The sequence below is a fragment of the Chrysochloris asiatica genome, unplaced genomic scaffold (genome assembly GCF_000296735.1).
Source record: "Chrysochloris asiatica unplaced genomic scaffold, ChrAsi1.0 scaffold00104, whole genome shotgun sequence".
NCBI lineage: Eukaryota > Metazoa > Chordata > Mammalia > Afrosoricida > Chrysochloridae > Chrysochloris > Chrysochloris asiatica.
The window spans coordinates 10,149,313-10,173,180 of record NW_006408622.1 but is presented as its reverse complement, the minus strand read 5'-3'; the positions used below and the strand labels follow the sequence as shown (position 1 = coordinate 10,173,180).

General features: G+C 48.4%; 3 protein-coding genes across 3 annotated transcripts in view; 2 read left to right on the top strand and 1 right to left on the bottom strand.

Annotated features, from left to right (window-relative positions):
- LIN37 (lin-37 homolog (C. elegans)) overlaps window positions 1–7,853 on the top strand; it is a 25,233-nt gene extending 17,380 nt beyond the window's left edge. The window contains exons 2-9 of the mRNA XM_006867350.1: window positions 5,416–5,491; window positions 5,670–5,720; window positions 6,013–6,042; window positions 6,129–6,214; window positions 6,303–6,469; window positions 7,348–7,488; window positions 7,580–7,653; window positions 7,736–7,853. Of these exons, the coding sequence (XP_006867412.1) occupies window positions 5,416–5,491; window positions 5,670–5,720; window positions 6,013–6,042; window positions 6,129–6,214; window positions 6,303–6,469; window positions 7,348–7,488; window positions 7,580–7,653; window positions 7,736–7,817 (707 nt within the window). The 3' untranslated portion in view covers window positions 7,818–7,853. The remainder of the gene's footprint in view (window positions 1–5,415; window positions 5,492–5,669; window positions 5,721–6,012; window positions 6,043–6,128; window positions 6,215–6,302; window positions 6,470–7,347; window positions 7,489–7,579; window positions 7,654–7,735) is intronic.
- An 848-nt stretch (window positions 7,854–8,701) lies between these two features.
- Window positions 8,702–10,445, bottom strand: HSPB6 (heat shock protein, alpha-crystallin-related, B6). Its single transcript, XM_006867349.1, has 3 exons — window positions 10,248–10,445; window positions 8,978–9,100; window positions 8,702–8,869 (listed from the first exon to the last, which is right to left on the bottom strand). Exons 1-3 carry the CDS (start codon window positions 10,443–10,445, stop codon window positions 8,702–8,704), a joined length of 489 nt encoding a protein of 162 aa, XP_006867411.1.
- Window positions 10,446–12,879: 2,434 nt separating this feature from the next.
- Window positions 12,880–21,845, top strand: LOC102824483 (chromosome unknown open reading frame, human C19orf55). The gene is given in 12 exon segments (XM_006867411.1): window positions 12,880–12,884; window positions 13,234–13,329; window positions 14,041–14,193; window positions 15,259–15,386; window positions 15,491–15,594; window positions 17,488–17,570; window positions 17,658–17,791; window positions 20,119–20,297; window positions 20,569–21,406; window positions 21,497–21,578; window positions 21,709–21,753; window positions 21,755–21,845. Coding segments are annotated over 12 exon segments (1,938 nt in total).
- The last annotated feature ends 2,023 nt before the right edge of the window (window positions 21,846–23,868 follow it).

Here is a 23,868-nt window from a genome sequence, read left to right as displayed (position 1 = left end):
CAGAAAGCCTCATCTTTCTCCCACGGAACAGCTGGTAGTTTCGAACTGCTGACCTTGTGGTTCACAGCCCGATTCGTAACCACTACGCTACCAGAGCTCCTTTAAGCAATGCATACTTGTAGTAAATTGGGGAATTCTTGTCTTTGACATTAGTCCAAAAGATAGGGAAGGTGGGACAGAATCAGGCTGCCACCCTATGTGACCGTGTAGCTCCAGAGACGCTTCTGAGTGGCCCCTCTTAACTAAATGAAGACCTCTGAAGATAAAGGATGAGACACTGTCTTACTATTAATTGTCAGAAACTGGGTGCATAGGGTTGTTATGATTTGGAATCGACTCCACAGCACCTAAGAACAACACCCTGTCCTTTGGGGCAGACAGTTAAAGTTTAATAGCAGTCTAGCTGTGAGTTAAAGCAGAAGTAAGGTGGAGGTGAAAATGGAGTCAAAAATAAGATGTAGCCTTAATCTGGACCCAAGTCAACCAGTTTACTTATGCCAGATGCCGCTGTTTTGGGGGATTTGCTTATACTTACCCACTTTTTGGTCAAGCCTCTGTTAGAGGGTGCTGATCACCCACAATGGAGTCACCATCCTTCTGTTAGGACGTGTAAGCATATCAGGAGTTTCTCTTCACCTTGTGATGTGGATAGGCCTCACCCTCATGGTGAGTTGGTTTTCATTGGGGTTAGTATTGCAAACAGGCCACATTAGAGGGACAGTTTAACATTCTAAAAGGGCTAACTCAAAGTACGAAATAAGTTCATTCTGAAAATTTGATTTCTTCAGAATACATAATCAGTGAAGGAGATTGCAGTCGAGTTACATATATTAGGTAAACTTTTCATGGCACATTTGATTATACTTATATTGATCATTATAATGATTAAGACAACCATTCCAGCTCGGAATAGCACATCCAGGAGCCAGTACCCTCTGGTAAACAGCTTTTTTTTTTTTTTAAAAAAAAAGCAACAGTAATAGAGACTGTTGATTGAATGCAACCAAGCAGTCTTCTCACAGGTCTTTGGCTCTGCCACCCAGAGGTACCTTACCCACGAGCAGCAGGAGGTACTGATGATGGCACATACTCCACTTTGTTGAGCTAAAAGCAAATCTAAAGCTATTCTGTTGTCTTCAAACTGGTGAAGGATTCTCAGGACTTTTGTAGGGCAGCCTTTCATCAGTAATTTGAGCCATTGTTGGTAAGTACTGTTTTTAAGTGCCATCAAGTCAATTCCAACTCATAGTGACCCTGTAGAGGGTTTCTGAGGAGCCCTATCAGCTACAGGATTGTTTTTAAGTATGTTGTTGTTGTTAAATGCCATCAAGTCAGTTCTGACTCATAGTGACCCTGTATCGTGTTTCCAGGAAGCAGCTGGTGAGTTTGAACTGCCAACTTTGTGTCCAGTGTTGATCCTACAGCACCGTACCAGGAGTCCATTTTTAAGTATAAGCTTTCTTTTGTACATGGAAAGGATTTTCAAATCACTAGTCCAGAATACACTTTCATTATAGGTGTGGACATCTTCAGGAACTCTTACAGTTCCCAGAATGAATTGATCTGTGATATTCCAGCCAGCTAGGCGAGCTAATGCCCAGACAGAGGCGTGATCATGTTGAGTTAGTTCTACTGCAGGATAACTTGATCCTCCTTATAAAAAAATATATCCTAAGAGGAGTCCTGGTGTGGCGCTGTGGGTTAATGCGCCAGACTGCAAAGCCATATGAACTATAAGGTCGGTGGTTCAAGCTCACCAGCTGCTTCTTGGAAACCCTATACAGGGTCAGTATGAGTCGGAACCAACTCAACGGCACTTAACAACAAGAGGTAAAAAACATGCCTTTTGGTAGCATTGCTTGGGGAAGGAACAATTTGACCTTTTCAAACCAATTTTCCTTGCAATCATTATTACAAATGGATAATCATTCCAATTTTAACCTGTTGTACACCACAGTACAAATATATTTTTGTCCTCTCAGGTATGCTGTTAAATTCTCTACATGGGCAGCCTTCTAAAATCTAGAGGGTTCGTCATGTGAAATTAAATATTAATTTTGACAGTCAGAGGGTCCCAAGGAGCTTCAAAGCTTACAATTATTGTTTCGAATTCAGGTTAGATTAAAGCAAGTCACCTGATGTTGAATATGCAGTCCAGGGAATGGTCATAGTCAAACGTGTGTGACACACTTCAAGGTGAGATTAAAGTTGACAGTATTAGAGGTACAATATTATACTTTAATATTGGAGACACTGGTGGTGGTGGTGGTTATGTGTCCTGAAGTTGGCTGACTCATAGCTACTCTGTATTGCATGCCCTAGGCTGGAAATCTTTACGGGAGCAGAAAGTTTCATCTTTCTCCCACAGAGTGGCTGGTAATTCCAACTGTTGACTTTGGAGTTATAACTCACGACTTATAACTCATAAACCCACTATGCTACCAGAGCTCCTAATTGGAGACACTAGTGGATCTGAATTTTTGTGTACAGATTGTGGAGAGGAATAACAGTTACAACATTTAGTCAAATCACTGGCATTAGCTACTGATTGGGTTAATTTAACAAATGCATAGCTGAAAAAAAAATATTTAAAGGAACTTTCATAGTGAACAAACTATTGGGAAGTAAAACCACAGGCCAGAAATAAGGCTAATAGCTTAAAATTTAACTTGTTATAAAGCAAAGTCCACAAAATTCAACAAGATTCATGGAGTTTTGTTCCATGATTTTGGGATTAGCTGTCTATTTCAGACATCACTTGCTTCTGGTCACTTAGGCATTTCAAAGTGATTTTCAGATCTCCAAAGAGCTGGCAAGTCTAAATTGTCTGTATTTTGTTGGCACATGCATTAGTAAGGAGAACTAGATTTGGTCCTTTCCAGTGCATCCTTAGGAAATCCTTTAATTGGTGTATTTTTCAATATACATTGTTGTTGTTAAGTGCAGTCCAGTCAGTTTTGATATATCGGGTTTTTGAGGAGTGACTGGTGGGGTTGAACCACCGACCTTGTGGTTAGCAGTTCAGTGCTTGTATTTAGGTAAAACTTGGAAGTTATGAATTCAGATTATTAAAAGCTCCTCTAATCTGTAAGGAGTATTCTTTCAATATATTCTCAGGTTTCTTAGCTACAAAGGTTGAAGTGGTACAGTGGTAGGAAGGCTTCTACCCAATGTGACAATCTACAAATCATTATTGGTACAAACTTATAGCCATTTGAAGGTAGAAGTTTGATAAAATCTGCCTGTTGTTTAATCATAGGTCCTGAAGGTAATGGATATTTCCCAAGGGAAACTTTGAAAGGTTTGCATGGGTGATGGTGGGAACAAATAGAGCAATGAAAGGAAGCGTGTTCAGCCGTCTCAAAATATTGTTCCCACCAGTACTTCTTCAAACTCTCAATCATTTCATTTTGTTCTAGGTGGGGACTTTCATGGAGGGCCCATGTGATAAGTACATGCAATGATTTGGGTAGGACAGGCATTTGGTTAGGTCCTGTCCATAATTTAGTAACAGGATTTCAAAAACATTTTGCTTCTTCCTATATCTTAAATGTCTTCAGTCTCAGCCAACTGTTGTTTTTGTTTTTAAAGTTATGATCATTGATAAAGAAACAAGGATAGCCTCCTTCCTCTATTCTCATCAAAGTTAAAAATAACTTGAGATACAACTTGTGTGCCTGCCATATTGAGATTGTTGTTGTTGTTGTGAAGTGCTGTTGAGTTTTTCCTGACTTATAGCGACCCTGTATAGGGTTTCCAAGGAGCAGATGGTGAGTTTGAACTGCCGACCTTGCAATTCAAACTGATCTTGCAGTCCAGCACAGTATCCTGCAGTTCTGTATCAAGATTTTTGCCTCTTTATTTCTTCTGTTTGAGGGCATGGAAAAGGTGTGCCTGGGTCAGTTCAATTCAAGGCAGAGAACTCAGCTCAGAACATTATAGTGTCTTTTTTGGGGGGAGGGGGAATCCCCAAGGGGTAATCTAGATCGATTTTCTCAGAGGATTTAGGACAATCAAGGGCTTATTATGAGGAAATTTTAAGGAAATGAAAAACTGCATCGGTGAGGAAAAAAATAGTCCAGGAAAGTTGTACTTAGGAATTCTTTTCATTGCAACAAAACACCAGCTCATATTTCAAAGGCTGCCCTTTGAGACTTTCATTGGGAAAGTTACCCCATCCACCCTACATCTCTGATCTTGCCCCTTCAGACTTTTGTTCCCCAATATAAAAGAATATTTAAAAGGAACACGATTTGAGCCCCTTGAGGATACCAAAACTCTCATTTTGACGTGGTGTAAATCAGATTGCAGAATTTTGCGGGGAAGGCTTACAGAGATGGAAACAGCACCTCAGAATAGACTATGGTAGTGACGATGGGGGAATCTGTCAAGAAACAATAGCTTCACATTTTGATGTTTTTGTCTAATAAAGGTTTCTGTGGTTTTTTACCAATACTTTTTTTCTTTTTAATTCCATTATCTTTTTTTTCTTTATGTTGTAAATTGAGTGACAGTTTACAGAGCAGATCACCAGTCCCACCTTCAACAAACCATACACTTTTACACTTTATTTCATTACAATGATTGCAGTCCCCTCCTAGTACTGTCAATGAACAGTATTAACTCTATTCGCATTAACTCTTGCATTCTTCCCTGTATCTTATGCTACCTTCATCTTTCCTTTGCCAACTCCTTCTTGTTGTATATTGCCTTCCCCATTACCCATTTAATATGTGAATAATTTAGCCAGTAAGTAATTCTAGCCAGTGAATAATTTTCTCTTCCCTCCCACCCCTGGTAACCATCTTAGAATTTTTTTTTTTTTTTAAATCAAGGAATCCTTTCCTTAACTTTTTACAATGGTCTCATACAATATTTGCCCCTTTGTGATTGGCTAATTTATTAATTAATATCTTCCAGATTAATCCATGTTATGAGGTATTTCGTTAGTCAACATTGCATAGTATTCCATTGTATGTATACACCAAATTTGTTTAATCATTCTTCTGTTGACGGGCATTTAGGCTTTTCCATCTTTTTGCTGTTGTGAATAGCGCTGCGATGAACATGTGTGTGCGTAGATCTATCCGTGTCACGGTTCTTAAATCTTAGGGGATTGCTGGGTCATACGATATTTCTATTTCCAAATTTCTGAGAAAGTAACTGACTGACCCTCTTATTTTAACTTTCAGGTTAGAGACCCTCACAGAGGTAGTTTCAACAAGATGAATCCTACTTCAGGCCACACTGAAAGCCTGTAGGCACAGCCTGAAGCCTAGAGCTCTTGCTAATCACTGTCATAGTCTGTGTGTCTAGCTCTCCTCCAGCATACTTGGCCATACAATTCTATATGCACATAGACTTATCTGCCTGGAGCCTTGGGACTCATTCCTGCTGCGTACCTTCTTCCCTCAGAGTTGGAGATGGCCAAGGCCCGGAACCAACTGGATGCTGTTCTGCAGTGTCTACTGGAGAAAAGTCACATGGACAGGTTTGTAACCCAGATCAAGATGGGGTCACAGGGTGCTCAGGAACCTGGCAGGTTGAACCCTTTGATTCTAGATGGGTCTGGGTGGGACCCTAGAAGCTGGCTTGGGGAGGAAGGTGCCCAGTAGAGAGGCCACTCATGGCCTTGGAACCCTTAGCAAACAGTTCTCTTCTGCTATCAGGGAGCGTCTAGATGAGGAAGCTGGGAAGACACCATCGGACACTCACAATAAGTAAGCTTTTCTTATGGGATCTGGGTTGTGATAGGTAACTTCTTCCCAGACCCCTTTTGCTCTGTGCTTCTCCCATCACAGTCCTGACCCCTTTATGTGCATAAATCCCCGCATGGTTGACACCCAGATACCCTGGGACTTGGGTCGGACACAAGGTCCAAATGGTTGGTGGGATTCATGTGAACATCCCAAGTCACATCCCAGTATATCCAAGATGCCCATTGAGAAGTTTTGAGCCGTATTTGGGCAAGCTGGGATCAGCCTGCTCATACCCTGTCTCTCCTCCTCACAGGGACTGCTCCATCGCAGCCACAGGCAAACGGTAGGTGATGGGGTCCTCAGCCAATTGACAAGGGGTCTCCTGTCTCCATCCCGATCCTGACGCTCTTCCCCCTTGTCCCCTCACAGGCCATCTGCTCGCTTCCCTCACCAGCGGCGGAAGAAAAGGAGGGAGATGGACGATGGGCTGGCTGAGGGAGGGCCTCAGCGATCCAGTGAGTGTGCAAGTGGCCTGAGAAGGCGGGCAGGGGGCCAGGGGGCTATGTGAGGATGTTCACACACCTCCACCCCCACCATCCCCAGACACATACGTGATCAAGCTGTTTGACCGGAGTGTGGATTTGGCCCAGTTCAGTGAGAACACACCACTATACCCAATCTGCCGTGCCTGGATGCGCAACAGCCCTTCGTCACGAGAACGTGAACGTTCACCCACCTCACCACTACCCCCACTACCTGAGGATGAGGAGGTGGGATGGGTGGCCCCAGCCCAGCACCCAGGAAGGACAGTGGGTGGGCAGGCAAAGGGATTAACCCCTCACCCCTATCTAGCAGAGTGGCCCAGCATAGGGCCCCCTGTCCCTCAGATAAGGCTCCTGAATCAGATGAGGTACACAGACATGAACTCCTAGGCTAGGAGGATGGATGGAGACCCCTAGGACAGATAGACCTGGCCACCTGACTTGGGAGGAATTCACAGGTTTGGATACAACTCCTAAATTAGGAGTCCCCAAGAGCTAGGCTAGACATGAGTCCTCCTGGCAGACAGAAGTGCTCATCTGGCCTTGGTGGTGGTGGTTATGTGCCGTGGAGTGGTCGGTTCTGACTCATAGTGACCCTGTACAGGGGTTTCTGAGGCCGTAAATCTTTACGGGAGCAGAAAGCCTCATCTTTCTCTCACAGAACAGCTGGTAGTTTTGAACTGCCTTGTTGTTAAGTACCGTGGAGTCAGTTCCAACTCATAATGACCCTGCACAGGGTTTCCAAGGCTGTAAATCTTTATGGGAGCAGAAAGCCTCATCTTTCTCCTGTGGAACAGCTGGTAGTTTTGAAATGCCTTAGGGAGTAATAAAAGGATTTCTTAAACAGATATGATAGGGGATCACACAGACAGATAGACATGACCCTTTGAACTGGCAAGGATGGAAAAGAATTTTTCGGTGCAGGTAGACATGGCCTCCTGGCCTGGAGAGTGATGGAAGGAGGCCCCCGGGTGTTAGAGATGTGATGCCCTTTAGATCCTCAGATTCTTATGTCTCTTGTCACTGGGAAAGGCAAGACTAGAGTGTATGCTCCCAGCCCGCTGCTCTGACTCTCTTGGGTGGGGATGGGATCCTTTTGTTCTCAGGGGTCAGAGGTTACCAACAGCAAGAGTTGTGATGTGTATAAGTTGCCTCCACCCATGGCCCCTGGACCATCTGGAGATGCTTGCAGATCCCGAATTCCATCCCCACTGCAACCTGAGACTCAGGGTTCTCCTGATGATGAGGTGGGAATGCAAGGTTGGCCTTGGGCTGCGGGGGCACACATCATGGATCTTGGGGCATGGCCACCCAGCCTGGCCTCTCTTGTTCACACAGCCCTCCGAGCCTGAGCCCTCACCCTCCACACTCATCTACCGCAACATGCAGCGCTGGAAACGTATTCGCCAGAGGTGAGATTTCCCTAACCTGCCTGCCCGCTATGGTCTCTGCCCCAAGCGCTGAGCCCTTCCTTTATTCCCCATCCGACCCCAGGTGGAAGGAGGCATCTCATCGGAACCAGCTCCGTTATGCAGAAAGCATGAAGATCCTACGGGAGATGTATGACCGACAGTGATGTTTCCCTGTCTCCCCACCCCAATAAAAAGGCCCCCTTTGCCCTTGCCTCTGCTTGCACCAGCCCATCCCTCATGGTCCAGATATAAGGCAGCTGGTAAAGCTTCAGCGTTTATTGGATCGGGGAGGAGTGCCGGGCCAGGAATAGGTCAAGGAGGGAGAAAGCTTGTGGGGAATGAATGGGCGTGCCTGCTTGATCCTGGAAGGTAAGGGGGAAGGAGTGTGGATGGTAGATTGCCTAGGACATCTGGCTGGAGGCCGAGGGTCAGGAAGAAGCCGGTAAAGGGACGTTCTGGTTAGAGCTGGGACAGTGGGTTGGGACCCCTGTGCAATCTGGAGAGAATGGGCAACGTCTGTACAATTTGAGGTTGGAGGCTTTGGTTGGCCTGGATATGCCCAAAGGTCATTTACAAGCCTGAAGCTTTCAAGTCAGATGTGTCTGTAGAGAGTGGAGTGTCTGATTGGAGTGAGAAGATCCAGAGTTTTGGAGACCAGCCCTGCTTGGTCTGGGGTGGGGGGGTCTGCCATCTGGGATAGCTATGGGAGGAAACGGGGTTATGCCAGGCTCTTCTGGGGTTAGGGCTGTCTGACATAACCTGGGATTGTTAGTGGTGGTGTAGGAGTGCCTTCCTTGAAATCTGTAGGGATCTTGTCGGGATAGTATCTGCCAAGAAAGGGGTCAATGAGGTGGAGGGGAGGGGGCTGTTGGGGGAAGGGTCTAAGAAGGGTGACACAGCTAGGTCTAAGCTGGAGGGGTGGGGCATGGTCCTGCATGGGACGTGCGTCTTGTCTTGGCGAGCCGTGGACATTTGGCTGGGCGGAGTCAGGTCGGCTTATAAAAGGGGGGCCCAGGGAGGCTCCCGGTTTTCAGGCATTCCCAAAGCCCTACTTAGCGGCAGTTGGTGATGGCAGCGAAGCCTGAGCCGGTGCCGGTGCGGCCTGGATGGACAGAACACCTTCGGGAGACAGCGCGGACGTCACGGCGGCGGGATCCACGCCAGGGGGCAAGAGGTAGCGACGGTGAAACTCACGTGCGATGTAGCCGTGCTCATCCTGGAGGGACAAGAAGTGTCAGCGGCCTGCCCCTTCCTCCTAAGAGCCCCAGCTCCAGCCTGCGTCAGAGTGGGCGCGGCCTGGCTCCGCCCCCGTCAGCGAGCTCACCGGGCGCTCCTGGTGGTGCGCATGCACTTCCACGTGGTCTCCCACAACCTTGACAGCGATTTCTTCCGGCGCGAAGTGCTTCACGTCCAGCAGCACAGAGAACTGGCCGGGGTCCTTCGGCACCTGGGCACGGGCCGTGTGGGAGGAGGGGATAGTCATTGAGTGGATCGAAGTTCCCAGAACCTATTGGCTACGGCGTTGTCCCGCACTAGCTCTGTAATCTCTGGGATTTCTCCTTTTACCCAGAGTAATGAGATTCTCTTCCCCTGCAAGATCAGGGACCTCCACCCTCTTCAGTACCCTAGACCTGGCTCTCTCAGAGTTGTTAAGTGCCATCGAGTCATTTTCAACTCATAGTGACCCAGTTCAGAATTTCCAAGGAAAGACTGGTGGGTTTGAACCTTAGACCTTGGGGTTAGCAGTAGTCCAGTGCAACTACAGCGCCGCACCAGGAGTTCGTGTTACTAATACTTTAATCACAGTGTTGTTGTTGTTAGGTGTCGTGGAGATTATTCCGATTCCTAGTGACCCTGTATAAGATTTCCGAGGAGCAGCTGGTGGATTTGAAGTGCCGATCTTGTGGTTAGCAGTCCAATGCTTAGACTACAGAGCCACACCAGGAGTCCGTAACTCCTCTTATTCCCCCTTCCCCAAATCGTCACAATCTGAGTTACCTAGTCCATCCTCCAAAAATCGCCTCTCCGCCCCTTCCCCCCCCCAATTCTTGAGTCTTTCTACCCTCCCCTGCGAGTCAAGGGACCTCTCATACTCTCCACAGTGACTGGTGCTCCACCTTCACGTCTCAGCATGGCCAAACTTCCCTCCCACAAGTCACAGGATCCCTTTTCCCTCTCCAGGAAACATCAGATTACCACATGATCACGCCCCTCTGAACTTTCCCCGACCCCCCAGAGTAACAGAACATCCCGCCCCCTTGGGAATTACTGGAGGGACCCCCCCACATCCGTCAGAATGACTAGGCTCTTCCCAGATTCCCTGGATCACACGAGTTCTTTTCAGTCACCAAAATTTCCCTCAGAGTTACCACCAGTATCCTAACTGGTGAGCTCTGAGAGAGAGACACCCCACTGGACCCTCGAAGTTAATGAGTCCTCTCAAAACTACAAGGACCCCTTTCAGTAACCCAGCCCGCCCACTTCCCTGATTGACCGGACCTCTTCACCCTACTTAAAGTCACCAGGCATTCCCTCACCCGGGACCCCTCGCCTTAAAAATGACCGGATTACTACCCCTTCCCCAAGACTGGCACCTGGGCGACGGGCAGCGCCACGCTGGGTGCCCGCAGGTAGTAAGGGGCGAGCGCAGAGGGGCAGAGCCCAGCCAATTCAGCCTCCAGCAGTCCCTCGCCGAAGCGCTGGTCAAAGAGGCGACCCGGCGCCGAAAACCCCGGCAGCGGGGCCGAAGCACGACGCAGCCAAGACGGCTGTACAGGCACTGGGATCTCCATCCTGCTCGCTGCCGCTGCCCTGGACTTCGCAGTGCCCCTGAGTGAGCGGTCGTCGTCTTATAGCTGGCCCCTGTGCCCGCCCTTCACGGGCCGCCCAGGGACACTGGGACCATGGCCAGATCTGGCCATTAAGAGAGCCTTATTTAGAAACCTCAACAATTGGCCATTTATTAAGCGCCTGCTGGATGCCTACTAGACTATCATTAAGAGCCCCAATTTTCCGAAGGAGAAATTAAGAAGGGGAGGCGGAGCCTTGCCAAAGAGGGGAGCACGATGCAGCGATGGAGACCCAGGGTTCGAAAATCCTAAAGCAGAGCACTCAGTCCCTTTAAGCCAGTCCGGGTCCCGTAGACAGCTCTGGGGGATGACGTATATGACGGGTTGGGAGCAGATTCCAGGGTACTGAGAATGTGGTAGCCAGGCCAGGCTGTCAAGAGGACACAGAACAGACAGTACTTCCATCCTAAACCGGGCCCTGACTCAACCCTGCAGCAGGCCTGGGCCTAACTCTACCTCTCTGACTCAGCCTCGGGTGCGCAGGGCAGCGGGGTCTGCCAAATGAACAGTAGCCAGGGGGCGTGGGTTCCAACAGTCTAGGTTGGCCCCTCAGGGGCCCTGCACCGGTCCCGAAATAGCTCCTTTTGATCCCACCACCCACCCACTTTGGCCGGGAGCCCAGGTCTGGCGCCTGGGGCAGTCAGCTGCTTCTGCAGCAAGAGGGAAATGGTTAGATGACCGGCAGGACTGACTGGCAGGTCCAACTGACGGAGGGACGGCGGTTAGGGACGAGACAGGCTCTTTGATTGCCCTCACAATCGGAAGAGCTGTAGTTAGACTGAAATCAAGAAGAGACTTCTGCAGCAAGAGGTAAGCGGTGGGAGAGCAGGATTGTGAAAAGTGTGCTTTGGATCCCTCCTAACCGCCAGCCCAGCCTCAGATCCTTTTCATTGGTGCACAAATTTGCCAATTACTGTTGTATGAGACAGATTCGCCAATAAAACATGACCTCTCAAGTAGACAACCCTTGTAGCCAATCATGAGTCAGATCATTTTTACCATTTCCCTATTATCTTTGGTCATTGGTAGCCTGGGAGGCCGCTCTTTCCGCTCGGGTACTCCCAGAAAGGGGAGGGGCTGATTGCTAAGCTACAAAGACGCGCGGTGTCAGCGGGTCGAAGGAGCTGAGCGGGCGGAAGCGCAGTAGTGGCCGCAGGTGAGACTGATCTTTCCCTAGGAACCGTAAGAGACCTGGGGTGGACCAAACAGTGAGAACGACACAGCCTGGAGGCAGATTCGTCAGGGTCGCGAGTCTCTCGGGCTCAACCGCAAAGGACCCAATTCCCAAGATGCTCTGTGGCCTTTGGCCGCACTAGCCGTAGATATCATCTTCCCGGGGTTCTCATAAGCGTTCCGTTCTGTAAGTGACTTCAAGTGCTTCTTTCCTCTAAGGGTGTCAAAGGGCATCCAGTAAAATCAGGTTTCTTTCACTTGGAATTGCCCCAGACTCCCATAGGTGACGGTGTCTTTGAATTTTCTCGCTTAAGCCGGAGTTAGTGACTATTGAGGATTGCCCAAAAGCCCTTGCCTGAGTCCATTCAGAGTAATCTAGGGCAAAGTAGAACTGCCCTACAGGATTTCTAAACTGTTATCTTTATGGAATGAGATACTCCTTTTTGCTGGGGAGCAACTTATGGGTCCAAACTGCAGAACTTTCCGTTAGCAGGTGAGCACTTAACCACTGTGCTACTAGGACTCTTTATGGGAATTATAATCCATCAATATTTTTGTCCTTCGATGGTGCCCCAAAGTCTTGTGAGAATTGTAATGGATATGGTCAAACTGGGTGGCTTTATGAGTTGAAACTGATTCAACAGCATTTAACAATAACAGTGTTCAAACAGGTTCTCAACAAGGGCTGTATGTAAAATCACCTGGGAATCTACAAAAATGTATGGATACGTAGCCCTCCCTTCCAAATATTCTGATTTTAGTGGAGTTCACGCATCTGTGTTTTTAAAAAGTCCTTTCTGGACTACATCGGGAAGGATTGGTGGTGGTATAATGGGTAAACGCTCAGCTGCTATGCTCTGGTGATCTGGTTCTGTGGTGGTGGTGATTATGTGCCATGGAGTCGGTTTCAACTCATAGTGACTCTGTACAGGGTTTCCGAGGCTGTAAATCTTTATGGGAGCAGAAAGCCTCATCTTTCTCCCAGGGAACAGCTGGTAGTTTCGAACTGCTGACTGTGAGTGAGATTAGCTGCCCGACTCACAACTACTGCCCTACCAGAGCTCCTTGATCTGCTACTGTAAAGATTCCAAAAATCAAATCCATTGTTGTCGAATGCATTCCAACTCATAAGGCAGAGTGGGACTGCCCCTTAAGATTTCCAAGGCTGTAAATCTTCAACTGAAGCAGATCTTTCTCCTGCAAAATGGTGTGAGTGGCCCACATCTTGGTTAGCAGCTTTGCCACCATTACAGTCTGAATAACACTGCCATATAAGGTCACTGTGAGTTGGAATCCTCTCCTTGGTTTATAACAACAGCAGACTCCATCCAGGGTTGAGAGCCAAGGGCTAGCATTTAGGGCTATGGGAATTGTACCTTCAGTATTTTGTCTTTATTTTGAATGTGCAGTGGTGCCTTATGGGAATTATAATTCTGCCAGGGACCCATGGAAATTGTAATCTGATCCTATGCCCCTCCTCCTATGATTGCAGCGACCAAGCTTTCCCACCCCCGCTTGGTAGACCACCAGCGCCTCCAACCCTACTCTCCCTTTGCAGCCTGCCAGTTTTCTCCATTCAAGACAGCACCTTTGGTGATGGTCTCCTGGGTCAGAGCAAGTACTGGCCATCCCAAAGCCAAACCCGAGGCCCAAGGTAAGGACACCCCACAGAAAGTGCTGTGTGCCAATCCAGTAGGAAGAAAGTAAGAGATGGAAGGAAGACATGGGATAACAGATGGAGGTAAGAGGTTAAGAGCCAGTCCGTCTTCCCTGCCCGTGGCCCTGCCCAGGGTCCCTATCACAGATAACTGTGATGATTATTATGGGATGCCTGCCATCCTCACTTTGGGTTGTTGCCATTGCTGCTGTTGTTATTAAGGGCCATCAAGTCGGTTCCAACTCATAGTGACCCTGTATAGGATTTGGGAGGAGCAGCTAGTGGGTTTGAACTGCCGACCTTGTAGTTTACAGTCCAGTGCTGAGCCTATAGCGCCACACCAGAAGTCTAAATTAAATATTGTTGTTATTAAGTATCATCAAATCAGTTCCAACTCCTAGCGACCCTATATTGGGTTTTTGTGTCTTTAAATCTACGGGAGCAGAAAGCCTCATCTTTCTAGCATGGGATGGCTGGTAGATTCAAACTGCTGACCATGAGGTTAGCAGCTGAGCTCGTAATCCACTTCATTACCCAGTGACCCTCTTACCATTGTAAGATGTGTTTTTTTCCCTCTGAATTGAGACTTCATGTGTGTGTATTCATTCTCCTATAGGAATGACGCCCTCAGACTTCACTTTTTCTTCTCTCCTCCCATTTCTTAGACCTTGAGTGTATCCTATTACCAGACATACAGGACCCCTGCAGTCCCCAAGCCACAGCCTCTAACTCCCTGGAGCTGTCTGAGGAGTCCTGGCCATGCAGCTCAGGGACCCCTTCTTCAGCCAACTCCTCTAAGGAACAGATGGGGATTTCCCCACCATTTACCCCTATTGATAGCAGGGATTCAGTAATGGCAAAGTAAGTACAAGCAGCCCTGGGGGAGAAGGAAAGTTTGGGTTGGAGGATGACAGGCATCCCATAATCATCTTCTTGGTTAGCGCTCTTTTTGCTGCACTATTTTAAGACCAGACACTTCGTGTGTATGATTGATTAAGAGGTTGGGCTCCTGTGCTAGACTTCCAGGGTTCAAATCCTAGCTCCCCTACCCTGCTATCTGTGTGAACTTGGGCTTCAGTATCTTCATCTGTAAATTAAAAAATACTGAGGAGCTCTGAGGACTCCTGATGTGGCACTGTAGGATCAGCACTGGACTGCGAACCACAAGGTCGGCAGTTCAAACCCACCAGCTACTCCTTGGGAACCTTAGACAGGGTCGCTATGAGTTGGAACCAACTCGACGGCACTTAACAGATTTGAACTGCTACCTGCAAAGTTAGCAGTTCAAGTCTACCAGCTGCTCCACAGGAGAAAGATGAGGTTTTCTGCTCCTGTAAATATTCACAGCCTCGGAAACCTTCTACAGGGTCACTGTGAGTCGGGATTGACTCCAGGGCACATAATGACCACAAGGTCGGAGGTTCAAACTCACCAGTCACTCCTTGGAAACCATATACAGGGTCGCTATGAGTCGGTACCTAGTCGACGGCACTTAACAGCAACAACAAAGCATCTATTATCGTTAGCAGCCACTTGGATTTGTAGGGTACAAGTTCAGTTGCTGTAACAAAAGAGTCTCAAATTAATTGTGACACAAACGAGTTAAAATTTCTCTCTCCCTTAAGAGCTCAGACACAAACAACCAGGGCTGATACGGCAGCCCCTAGGTGAGGACTGAGGGACACAGTCTCCTTCTATCTATTCTCCCATCCCAAGGCTGTCCCCTTACTTTCATGAGCCAAAATGACTCCCAGCTACATCCACTTTCCAGAACTATGTCTTCTTATATCTGACCACAGACTGAAAGGGCACCTGGGAAATGTAGTCTATAGAAGAACAGCCATGAAACTTGGTAGACATTGGCTGGGATGGTGACGATTTCGCTCTCCTCACCCCACTCCTCTCCCCTTCCCCTGATGCTCATAGGTACATAAACCGGTTCCGTCAGGCTCAGCCGACAAGTCGAGAGCAACGGCAGCCTGCAGGCCTAACCCCAGCTGAATTTTGGTGGCTGAGACCTGAATCTCCAGATCCCAGCAACCAACTCACATCAGGTACCTGCCTTGGTGGCGTCTACCCGCTGACCTCAAATCTTCGCTGATTCACACCCCTAGCAGCCACTCCTCCTAGGCCTCCTAACTCACTAGAAGCTTCTCAGCAGGGACCAATAAGCAAGAAAGAAAACCCAACACAACAATCCCAATTCCTGCTACAGTGTCCAGCACATCCCGGACTATGGGCCTTCTTCAGGAAAGAGAGCAGGTGACATCTCCCTCCGCTCCCTCTCTTATCTGGCTGAACTGACAGCATCAGTGTGAGGATAGAATTAGAGCCCATCCCCAACTCAAGGAAGCTTAAACAAAAAGGAGAAATTGTTGGCTAATGTAAGTGAGAAATGTAAAAATGATACTTTGGGGCATAGTTTGATCTGTGTTAGAACAATGTTAGAACAATGTTGGCAGGAACCTGACTTTCTCAGCTCTGTGTTCCTCTTTCTTGGGCTCAATCTCAAACAAACTTTCCCATTATAGTAACCAAAGTGTTCGCCACTGGCTCTGGACTTTCATGTACTACCTTAGCTACTCCAGTTGAAAGAAGAGATTTTTCCAGTAGCTCCATCCAAAGCCCCAGGTCTCACTCTGATTGGCTCATTCTTTCTTTAAATTATGGTAGTTGGTGCTTATGTGCTGTGGAGTCGGAACTGACTCATAGCGACCCTGTACAGGGTTTCCAAGGCTGTAAATCTTTACGGGAGCAGAAAGCCTCATCTTTCTCCCGTGGAACAACTGGTAGTTTCAAACTGCTGACCTTGCGGTTCGCAGCCCGATTCATGACCACTACACTGCCATATTCATTTAAATGTTCAAAGGGCACATTTTGCAAGCCAGCCTCCTGCCTGCAGGCACACAGCCTTACTCAGTCCATGGGCCTAGAGCCCACAGCTGCTCTGTCTCTCCATGCCACCACTTCTGCCACCGTCTCTGCTGTCTCCACTTCTCTATGGTAGGATCCCACTTTCCACTCTTGTTCTTCCTTCTTGATGGTACTGGGGTCGTCTGTTCCTGAAACGAAATATTAACTATTCCCCTCTTTTAGTAACACATCTTCTACAATTTCAGTTTTGACAATCACAATGAATCCTGCTAACAATTACTTACAGTTGAATCATAAAATCCTTTCAGCATCATACCGCACCCCCTTTCACCAGATCCATATGGAAAAGAGGAAAACTATTCAGTGGGAATTCTATCTTTCCCTTCTCATTCTGAAACTAGGCACACCCATGAAAGCTTGTAAGCTGGCCACTTCATGCCTTTATATCCACCCACCCCCTTTTTTTGATAGCTAATATCTAAATTGCTGGCATTGTTGGATAAGCATTGGACTGCTAACTACAAGGTTGGCAAACCCACCAGCCACTCCTTGGGAACCGTATATGGGGTCGTTATGAGTCGGAACTGAATTGACGGCACTTAACAATAACAACAATCAACCCAGTCCACTGATGAGACAAGCATGTTCATTGATATGAAGAATCTTCCATTCCAGTTGGAATTTTGAGCAAAAGTCTGATTCATGAAAATGTAGCAATTTATACTTGCTCACAGTATTGTACATCTTTGTCTTCATCTAATTGAATTCTGGTCAGTTTAGCCCTAGCCATCCTAGCTAGGTCAAATGGGTACCAACTGGAAGTTTGGGAGTTCACGCACACCTCTTTGCATTTCACACCAGCTTTCTCCTTTATTCTTAGCCCTTGTCCCAGGGGCTAGGTCAGTGCCCATGGGCCCAGGAGTTCACACAACTTTTTAAACTTCAGACTAGCCAGCCCTTCCTCTTCTTGCTCTAATCTCAAGGCCAATGGGTGTCATTGGCTCATTCTTGAGGGCAGAGATTAATCAGAGGAACCAGGAGGGTAGAATTGTGGCTGAGATAGGGTTCATTCTCCTCAAACAGGAGTAACTGCACATGAAGAGTGTGGATTCACAGATGAAAATGTAGTCAGTCTTTCCAGATACTAAACTGGCAGGTCCATTGAGACCAGATATGAGGGTACCAGGTGGGATGCAGACTGGCATGCCAGGCACTGTGTAGACGCCCTTTCCCAGCAGCCTCGGGAGCTAGGACTGGCCTCTGAGTCCTCTTACCCCACAGAACCTCAACACATGGGACTCGCCCCTGCTGGACCTGGAGACCCTGAGTCTGCAGAGCAGAGCTGCTAGGCTGCTCAAACAAAGGTGCCTCCCCCACCTCTGGCATCCTCTCCTAGCCCCGCCCACTGCCTCTGGGAGCTCTGTTGCCTCATTTCTGCCTTCTCCCTGCAGCAAGGCCTCCATCTCCAGCCCCAGCCTTAGTGCTGCTAGAAGCTCCTCCTTCCCCTCCAGCTCAGATGGCCTCTCACCCTTCTCTGTGACTTCCATCCCTGACTCCAGCAAGGACCCTGGTCCCAACACGCCTGGTGAGTACCGGGAGGCAAGGAACCAGGGAAGCCTGGATGCAAATCCAAGAGTAATGCCACTTACCAACTGTTTAACCTTGGACCTCTCTGACTGTAAAACAGAGGTAATACTTATACTTCTCCCCATGGGTGTAATGAGGACTAAATGAGTTAATAAATAAGAGGAAAATATTTGTGGAAAAATTCTATTTTTCCATGAACTTTTTACTGTGGATTGAGTGAAGGTAAACAGAACAGATGATCAGTTTTCCATTCAAAAGTCCATGCACATTTTTACTTAATTCATTGCATTGCTTACAATCCCCTCAAGGTAACATCACATACTCCACTTTCTCCCTGTGTTACCCACTTCCTTTCCTCCTTTCCTGACCCTACTGAACTTAGCCCTTGGATCATGCTGCCTGTCTGATCTCAAAAGGTTCATTGTTCTAAGGTGTGCGTACCTCACTAGTGTTCTTGTTCCCCGATAAACCTGATGTTGTTTGACTGAAAAGTTAACCCTGGGGGCGAGTTCAGTCCCAGATGTGTGGAGGGTCACTCGGGGCCATTGTCTCGGGGGTCCCACCAGTGTCTATCTGACCAGTAAGTCTGGTCTTTTTTATAATTTTGAATTTTGTTCCACACTGTCCTCCCACTTTATCCAGAAGCATCTAAAGTCATTCTTTTCAGAGGAGTTGATAGCTTCCATGAGCTGTTTGAAGCCCTCTTGTACATTTGGAGCAACTATGGCAACAACTAACATTAGTTTGACAAGTCCACCATCTGCTATTCTGAACACAAGTTTTAAGAAATGGAAGTGTTTTGTAAATTCAGCACCCCACCTGATTCACCAGCAAACTGATCTAAAGAACCTAAGGCTATTTATAATCTATATTTAGGGTGAAGGAAGGGCCCTTGGTGTGACACTGTAGGATAAACACTGGACTGCTAACTGAAAAGTCTGCAGTTCAAACCCACCAACCACTCTCAGAATGCTATACAAGGTCGCTATGAATTGGTGCACCACCACCACAGCGGGGAGGGAGAGGTCTGGGATAGTTCCTTCTTCATTCATGCCGCATTCGCTGGTAGAATGCAGAGAGGAAAGGGTGGCCTTACTGATGATGACTGGACAGTGGGAATCGGTCTGTTTGTCTCACTGGACTGAGGACAGGGACCAGGACTGTCTTAGTCACTATTGTGCCCCCAGCACAGGGCTGGGCACTAGAATGTTGTTGTTAAGTGTCGTTAAGTTGGTTCCGACTCATAGTGACCCTATATAGCATTTTCAAAGCTGTAAATATTTGCAGGAGCAGAAAGTCTCATTTTTCTCCTGTGGAACAGTGGTGTCCTCAAACTGCTCACCTTGAGGTTCACGGTCCAGTATGTGTCCTACAGAGCCACTGTGCGCCTTCCGACTTACAACAATCCTGTATAGGGTTCCAGAGGCTGAAAATCTTTGCTAGGGGCTGTTGCAGCTTTGAATAGAAGAGTCAGAGGTCAGAGAGTCCTGTGACTACAGGGTAAGCACTGCATGGTGAACCACAAGGTCAGCTGTTTGAACCCACCAGTCACTCCACAGGAGAAAGATGTGTAAGTCTCAGAAACCCTACACAGGGGCACTATAAGTCAGAACCGACTCAATGATACTTAACAACAAGCCAGAGGTTTCACTAAGAGATTGAGATTTGAGCTGGTCCCTGAAGGACAGACACATAAGGCAAGAGCATTCCAGGCAGAGGACGTCACAGAGGTCCAAGCCCTTTTCCGTTTCGCCTGAGTCAGAACCCTGATCGGACTCAGAGGTCCACAAGCTCCCTTAGCTGCCTGTGGGGACCAGACTGGAGGGACAGAGAGAATAAAGAGGCCAGGTTGGTGAGTGGCTAGACCAGGCTGGGGCCATTGAGGAGGGGCTAGAGAAGAGACAAGTTCTGGAGGATGTATTTTATTCTCCATTGTAACCTATAGTGGTTATGAATCAGGCTGTGAACCTCAAGGTCAGCAGTTCGAAACCACCAGCTGTTCCACGGGAGAAAGATGAGGCTTTCTGCTCATGTAAAGATGTACAGCCTCGGAAACTCTGAACAGGGTTGCTATGAGTCGGAACTGACTCCACGGCACACAACAACAACAGTTGTAACATGAACATCCAGAACAATGCCTGACACACAGTAAGGCTCAGCCCATGGGGGCTCTCCTCTGGCTGTGCCCCCTCTTCTAGTTCCTTCCCCAGGGAGAAGTTGAAGTATTATCGGAAGAAATTGGTGGAAGGGTGTGGAGGCTGGTGGGTTGCTCAGCACCCCAGTTCTGCCGATGCCTCATCCTTTCTCCCCTCTGTGTCCCCACAGCAACCCCGGCATCAGCCCCCACCCCAATTCCGGCTCGAGTTTCCTCAAGAGCACCCCTGCGGCCAGAGGATGATATTCTGTACCAATGGCGACAGCGGAGGAAGCTTGAGCAAGCTCGAGGAGGCAAGGGTGATGGACCCTGGGTGCGGTCCACGACCCCTGGCGTCACCACTCCTCCGGTAAGATGGGGACAGGAGGAGCCTGAGAGAGCTGGGGGAAGAGCCTGAGGAGAAATGTGGGGAAGTAACAGCCCAGAGTCCTGGTGTGGCCCTGTGGGCTAACGCGTCAGACTACAAAGTTGTTTGAACTGCAAGGTCGGTGGTTCAAGCTCACCAGCTGCTCCTTAGAAACCCTATACAGGATGGCTATGGGTCGGAATCGACTCAACAGCACTTAACAACAACAAAAACCTTCTCTCTCTCTCAGGTCCCTGTTCCCATGTATCTACAGACCACTCCTGCCCCTGCAGAGACCCTCGATCCCCTGAGGACCCAGCCTAACTGTGTCCCTCTGTGGGACAGTGTGGCCCAGCCTGGTCCTGCTCCCCCTGAGGCATTCTGTGTGCCAAGACCTCCTATGCCTCTGGGGCCCGCCTCACACATCGTCTGGGGCCCTAGCCCCCACGGGTTCTTCTGGGCCCCACAGCCTAACCCCTGGGTAGCTCTCACAGCTGTTCCTCCTGCCTCACTGCCTTCTACCCTCCCACCCTCTGCAACCCCCCAAGATCAACCCACCTCTGCCTCCGCCAGCCCTGCCCAGCCCAAGAGGCAGGACCCTAAGCCTCAGAGGGGCAGAACCCCATGCCAAGAACCTGCTGGGCAAGTCAAGGCAACAAGCCAAGCACCTGGCCCTCAGCTCAGAGGCGCTCTAGGTCAGGTAGTGACAGCTCGGCTGTTCCCAGACAATTTGGAGGACACACCCCCTCGCTTGGAGAGCCCACCTCCAACGGAGGCTGACTGTCTGAAGGTTAAGGTCCCGTCCCATCACTTGGAGGACAAGCCCCTTCCCTCTGAAACACAGTTTACACAAGCTGAGACCCGTTACGGTCGGTGTAAGACCAAGCCTAGGAAAACTGGCGCCCCTGCCGGCGCCGGCGCTGCAGAGTCGGAGCAGACGAAGGGTAAAGCCACGCCCTCGGCTTGTACCAGGGATCCGCCTGCTAGGACCCCGCCCCCTGCACTGGAGGTGGAGCCTTTCGAGACTATGCCCAAGGCCCCGCCCGCCACAGACCACACCCCCTCGGTGGACCTGCTCGCCCAAGCTCTCCAGCTCCTGGAAGCCGCTGAAGGTGATCCTGGTGTGTGTGCATGGGTGGCCTGTACCCAAGTCTTTGTCCCTTCTTGTCCTACCCCCCTAGAGTTATTTCTTTTATCACCAGACTCGGATGGCAGCGAGTTTCAGGACGACCCTGTGCTACAGGTGCTAAGGACTCAACGGTTGGATCTGCGGCGGCAGAAAAGGTGACCCTTTACCAGGATTCACATCCTCCTGAAACCTTTTCTAGTCTGGGAAACTCCACCCACAGTTCCAGAACCCAATCCTGAGCACAAAAAAAACCCTGAGCCTCTGTTCTACCCCGGTTTTTTCCAGGAAAGTGGATGCCAGATTATCCTACTTGCTGGACCAAGTGGAGGACCAAGTCTTGGTCCCCTTCCAGGTTGTTTCCCAGGTCCCCAAGGAGCCAGCTGCGAAGGGAAGGAGAGTCCCTTGAGACTAGACGACTTTGAATTGTACAGATTGTTGTTTTTTTCCCAATAAACATGTTTTTTCAGATTATTTGCTGTCTGAGAAACAAGTAGATGCAGAAAGCCACAAGGGTTATGCTAATTTAGGCAACTAGCTCCCCAAGGCTCTGACTTGCTCCCTGACACCTTGTTCCCCATCATTGAAGCAAAATCTTGGCAGGGGTGGGGGTCCAGTCCAGTCTTCTGGTAAGACTTGTGAGGTGCCATGGAGTCAGTTCCAACTCATAGCGACCCCATACAGGGTTTCTGAGGCTGTAAATCTTTAATGGAGCAGAAAGCCTCATCTTTTTCCCACGGAACAGCTGGTAGTTTCGAACTGCTGACTGTGAGGTTTGCAGCCCAATTCGTAACCACTATGCTACCAGGACCCCCTTTATCTGACTCAGTTCAATAGTGGGTTTTCCTGTCTCACATGACACCACAGGAATTGCTCTCTGGACATGAAGCTATTAAAATGTAAGACAGTGGGCGATCCTGGTCCACACACTCCTTGAGCCAGCGGCAGCATTTGGTACAGCTGATCCCTCCCTCTGAGAAGCATTTCCTTCTCAGCTTTCAGGACCTCACACTCTCATCCCTCTAACTGTACCTCCTTACTTGCCCCAACCTGTCACTTTAGGTGTGTCCCTTGTTACCTGGAGTGCTATGGCATCTCCACCCTGAAGGTGGGCTTGCCTTCTACTGATTAACTCTGTCAGGTGAGGCAGAGTTTCCATACACACAAAGGTTTATTATAAAAAAGAGAGGCCTGCAACACTTAACCCCCAAACAAAGGCTTTGCTGGGGCTTAAAATGCTTTGGGTAGGGAAAGAGCATCATGTTTATTCCTAGGGATAGGAGGGGTTTTCCAAGAAATGGTCTGTTTAGGAATTGTTACAGTTGGTAGGTGCCATCTAGTTTGTACCAACTCACAGCAACCCTATACACAACAAAACTCTGCACTGTCTTGTGCCAACCTCACAATTGTTACTACATTTGAGCCCATTGCTGCTGCCACTGTGCCAATCCATCTCGTTGGGGGTCTTCCTCTCTTTTTCTGACCCTCCACTTTACCAAGCATGATATCCTTCTCCAGGGACTGGTTTCTCCTGATAGTATGTCTGAAGAATGAGAGACAAAGTCTGGCCATCCTGGCTTCCAAGGAGCATTCTGGCTGTACTTTGAACACAGATTGGTTTGTTCTTTTGGCAATCTATGGTGCTTTTACCATTCTCCAACATCATAGCTTAAATATAACAATTTTACTATGGTCTTCTTGATTCATTGTCTACCTTTCACATGCATATGAGGTTATTAAAAATGCCATGGCTTGGGTCAGATGCACCTTAGTCCTCATACTGACATCTTTGCCCTTGAACACTTTAAAGAAGTCAGTTCAGGAGGGGTAAGGCTTATTGGGGGAATAGTGGTGTGATATTGTAGGCTAAGCACTGGACTGCTAACCACAAGATCCACAGTTCAAACCCAGCAGCCACTTCTTGGAACCCCTATACAAAGTCATTATGAGTCAGAACTGATTGACGTCATTTAACTACAATAACAACAGCGTGCTTATTGGGTTGTGTTTGCAGCATTTTTTCTAGATGGATCCCACCGCAAAGCCCTCTGATAGGAACAGGTGATACTTACTATAAGATGTTACGTATACGTGGTTCTGTAGTTCCTTAGTAGTTCAAACCCCTCCTAGGGGCTGGCATTCTCTGCCCTAGTAGAAGGTTTGTCCTGTAAAGTTATGCCTAGAGCACTGGGTAAACCAGTCCAACCTGCAAAATATCTCACAAAGAAGTAAAAATACAGAATTTTTATGGGTGGTCTTCCTTAATGGCATTTTCTTGGATGTCACTGCTCAGCTATGCGCCCTGGGCATGGTCGGCACATCTTTACAGTTGCTTAAGCAAGCAAGGAGCTCTGGTAGCGTTGTTGTTGTTGTTGTTGTCAGGTGCCATCGAGTCGGAACCGACTCATAGCGACCCCATGCACAGCAGAACGAAACAATGCTCGATCC